The following is a 4,417-nucleotide window of genomic DNA, read 5'->3' as shown; positions in this document are numbered from 1 at the left end:
TTCACTCCCTTTTCGTAGTGTGCAGAAAAGCACCGCAATAATAAGACCCTCTATATATTTCATAGTAAAGGTTTATTCTTGTAACAAAGTAAATCCTTGTCCTCTCGGAAGCATAGAGGAGGAAAGGAAGGTAACCATGTTTAGAGAAGAACTAGGATAACTTACCTCTTAGTCTGAAAATCAGCAGAAACAATGAAGGTACCGTTGACCTAGCTGCACAGATCACCCCGTTCTGGTTCTTTCAGTGGCTCTTCAGAATTCTCACTGAGATTAGGCTCACCTGAAATCCAAAAACAAGAAACTGCTATAAACAGGTCTACGTGCTGCTCATCTTAATTTGGTACTGTGTGACCTCTGTGGCTCAGTGGTTAGAGCAGAGGAGTATAATCTGAGACCCTGGGCGCATGTTCTCCACAAAAACCTTGGGTATAGCCCCCAGAAAAGTATGAAAATTGTAAGAGATCAAGATTCAAGAGATTTTTCTTTAAAGAACAAACTGCTGACCAGTTCATAGCAAAGCTGTGAAAAAGAGAATTAGAAAATCTCTGCCTGTGTATGTGTATGTATCATCATCATCATCATCATTTTAGCCATTGTCTACCCACTGCAGGATGAAGGCCTCTACCGCATGTTTCCAACCAATACAGTCCTGAGCTCTCTTTTGCCAGTTGGGCCCACAATACTTGCTGATGCCGTCGATCCATCTTGTTTTAGGTCTCTTCCGCAGACGCTTTTTACCGAGTGGGATCCATTCTATAACTGCCTTGGTCCATCTGACATCAGTTCTTCTTGCTACGTGTCCAGCCCATTTCCATTTCAGTTCTTTTACTCTCTTGATGATATTGTATACTTCCTTTTGTTCTCTAATCCATGTGCAGGTCTTTCTATCTTGTCTTGTAATGCCGAGCATGGATTGTACTGTATATTGTAATCTATACAATATAGTGCAGTGGTGGCGAACTTATGGCACGGGTGCTGGAGGCGGCACTTGGAGCCCTCTCTGTGGGCACACACACTGTCTCCCCAGCCCCACCTCCTACCATGGCCCCCTCCTCACCAGCAGCCCCCCCAGAGGAGAGTCGCCCCTGGGCACGGCCCACACGAAGCAGCGCAGCCAAGGACATGGTAGCCGGGCAGCGGGGACAAGACTCTGCCCTTGTGCCCCATCGTGCGCAGATGATGCTGCAGGGCCTGGGCAGAGGGCGTGCCCACCATGGCGCTGCTGGGCTGCCTGGGTGATCTGTGGCAGGCAGTGGAGGTGGTGGGTGGCCCAGTGGGCAAGGCGGAGCGGGGACGGGGATGGTGGGGTGGTTTTGGGGCACTCAGTCTCTAAAAGGTTCGCCATCACTGATATAGTATATTGTATATTGTAATCTATATAAGATGTTGTACTGTATATTGTAATTTATACAATATATTGTAATCTATATGTATATGTATATTGCTTCTAACTGAATGTTGAAATTCACCTGTTGAAATTCGTGAACCATATTCCTTTCATCTTAGTATGTCTTGCTAAGGTGAGCCCTTTCAGAACTCTGCCAAAGAATAATTGTTGGAGCAAGCATCTGCCAATGTGCCTGAAATTAGCTTTATTCAATTAAGCCTGAATTTCAATTAAATTTAGTTTTTGTCCTGGCTACACCCATACTTTTGTTGAGGCTCCTCCCAATCTTTGGAATGTAGCCCTGGTCATGCAACTCAGTGGCCACAGGTGGTCCAATAAATTCATCCCTGAGGAAAAAGAGAGAGAAAAAAACCACGCCCTTGAAAACAGAACGAGGGGAACACTGAAGGAGCAGCGCTTTCTTCCTTGGAGAAAACATGGAAAAGGATGGAGTTCTTGAAAGAGTCAGGTTGGAACCTTAAATGGGAGAACTTCAAGTTGCAACATTTTGCTTCAGGTGCCAGGTCAGATAGATCAAACAGACACCATGGAAATCTTCTATTACAACAGCTATAGCAGTGGCATCTCACAAGTCTGAATCTGCTTTCCTCCCTCCCTCTTTCTCATGAAAATGGAGGGGAGGGGGGCTTGCTAAGGCATTTTCATAAACCACTTCCTTGACTTGGGTTCAAGTCTTGTTTATCTGATCATTGTCTTGGTAGTGGATTTCCTCTCTGTCCTTCAAGACCACCCCCTTATACATTTTGACTGGATGGTCTAGATTTGCACGTGTAAACTACATAACAAGTGAATGAGATGGAAAAAAAAAAATAAAGATTCCCTAAAGTACTTTTTTCTCAGCATACTATTTGGATTATATTTTTTTCCTGGAATTTTAAAAGTATTGGTTATTTAAAGGGATGTCAATTAAATTAATTTCCCTGTCTTGCTTGAGTACATGCCATGTTATTTAAAAACAGCCTTGGCAAGACCTGTCTCCCAACTTTTATGCATACAAGCAGTGCTTTTTTTCTAAAAAAAAACAACAACGGTGCCGGAACTCACACATGTCATACAACCTGCCTTGCCTACCCTATAAGGTTCCATCCCAAAAAGGTGCCGGAAGTCCGTTCTGGGCGTTCTATGAGAAAAAAAGCCCTGCATATAAGAAATGCTTTGATATGTCTATAGGTTCTCATTCCTCACCTTAGTATAGCTCTGAAAGCTGCCTGAGTTGAGGAATGTTAACTGGGAAAAAAATGTTGCTACATTTAAATTCCTTGGAAGATGTAAATTTCCCTTGTCCCCCTGAAAGTAATCAAATAGATTTAAGATTGAGTAAATCACCTCACCAAGTCAGTTCCAGCCCCTTGTCCTAAATTTACTAGGATATGATATGTTAAACATAAATAACTACACTATAAAGGACTGGTTTACATCTACCAACAATTATTTCCCCGGAGATCAGCTATATAATGAACATTTCTTCCAGAATGCATCCAGATGCTTTTATTAGTTCTAATCCAAGCTAATTATGATAGTGCATTATCAAGAGCCTTCTCTCACGCCATGCAAGCAACATAACCTTCCAAGATAATGAAATGCAATCTTCTGCAGCTTCTCGTATTGGGATGCTTCTCCTCAAATTAATGTAAATTAGCAATGGAACCCAAGTTGTCTTTTTAGTACAAATGACTTGGCCCAAGGGACTCTAATGATATTAAATGCCTGCAATTAAGGGGAGGTACTTTCTAACAGAAAGTGAATGGCTCAGCCATAAAAAGGTGGCAATCCTTACTATTTACCTAGAAAAGGTTACCATGGTGTCTCAAAAGATTTGACATTCAACAAATGACAAGTGTGCAGTCATTTCCTTCTCTGGGAAGAAGGTCTACTTCTTGATGTCAATGGGGCTTACTTCCAAATAGTCTCAGCCAAATATGTCATTTTCATCGTTTTTTTAATAAAATAATCTTATTGAACTCTATGCACAGATAACTAGTAACATAAAAAACCCTAGTTTATGCACTCTTTGGAGAAAATCAAGGGCATGAAAAGAATTTTAAAAGAGAACAGGAACTGTAACAAATTTGCTGGCATTGTAGGAAATATTCCAAGTTTTCCAATGCAACTTACCAACACTTCAACCTTATAGTTTTTTTAAAAGAGAAATATTAGAGTGTGCACAATCTTATTGCGCGAGATAACCCAGGAGTACACACAGTAAACAGTGATCTATATTAAATGGTGGTTTATCTTACACTATCTACAATATCATACACCAGGAACAATATACATACACGTGCTAATGTAGCAGGATCCAACAAACCACAGTTACAGCAGGAAATGGAAGAGAGAGAACACATCAGCAGAGCCTTCCCTTTATACAAAGGCTCTTAAAGAGACACAGACCCTGCTGAGTCATTCCCATCACAAGTGGCTGGCAAGTGGGCATGCACGCAGGTCCATTTGTGCAAGAAGTGTGCACGCGGGCCTGCTGCTCACACAAATGGAGTGTGCGCACATGTGTTTGCCCGCTGCTCACACAAGAGAGGATGCGCTTGCATGCATGCTCACCTGCTAGCCATTTTCACAGCCCAGCTGCAAACCCCTCATGGCCCACTAATGGGCTGCTTCCCACAGGTTGGGGACCCCTATTCTAACCCATACCATAATCAGGGATTCAAGTAACATTCTGGGGTCCAGTGAACCTTCTAAGGGAGGATGCAGTGAATTCTAGTGTTTTATGAGTACAGGACAGGAAAAAGAATATATATATATATTAAAAGGCAATTGGCTACTCATAGATTAAGAATGTATATTGTCCAACCCCCCCCCCCCATGAGTTATCTTGACATTTTGTTTTTTTCAATACTTTCAAAAGAGGCCTCTTTTGTAGGGAAGAAAAATTCTTACGTACAGTAGGAGCTGCATTCAATTTGGTATGAATATAAATATTTTTTCCTCTCATGTACTACAATGTAAATAAAACATTTCAATACAAGAAAATTCAGGGGGGAAAGAGCCATA

The 4,417-nt window shown here is 41.8% G+C and overlaps 1 protein-coding gene across 1 annotated transcript in view; it reads right to left on the bottom strand.

The window, feature by feature from the left end:
- Window positions 1-209: 209 nt before the first annotated feature.
- PDE1A (phosphodiesterase 1A) overlaps window positions 210-4,417 on the bottom strand; it is a 144,826-nt gene continuing 140,618 nt past the window's right edge. The window contains exon 14 of the mRNA XM_029285190.1: window positions 210-280. Within this exon, the coding sequence (XP_029141023.1) occupies window positions 210-280 (71 nt within the window). The remainder of the gene's footprint in view (window positions 281-4,417) is intronic.

Source organism: Protobothrops mucrosquamatus, unplaced genomic scaffold (genome assembly GCF_001527695.2).
Source record: "Protobothrops mucrosquamatus isolate PMUCROS unplaced genomic scaffold, P.Mucros_1.0 scaffold1398, whole genome shotgun sequence".
Classification (NCBI taxonomy): domain Eukaryota; kingdom Metazoa; phylum Chordata; class Lepidosauria; order Squamata; family Viperidae; genus Protobothrops; species Protobothrops mucrosquamatus.
The sequence above is the reverse complement of the archived record's forward strand: the minus strand, read 5'-3'. Positions and strand labels throughout refer to the sequence as shown.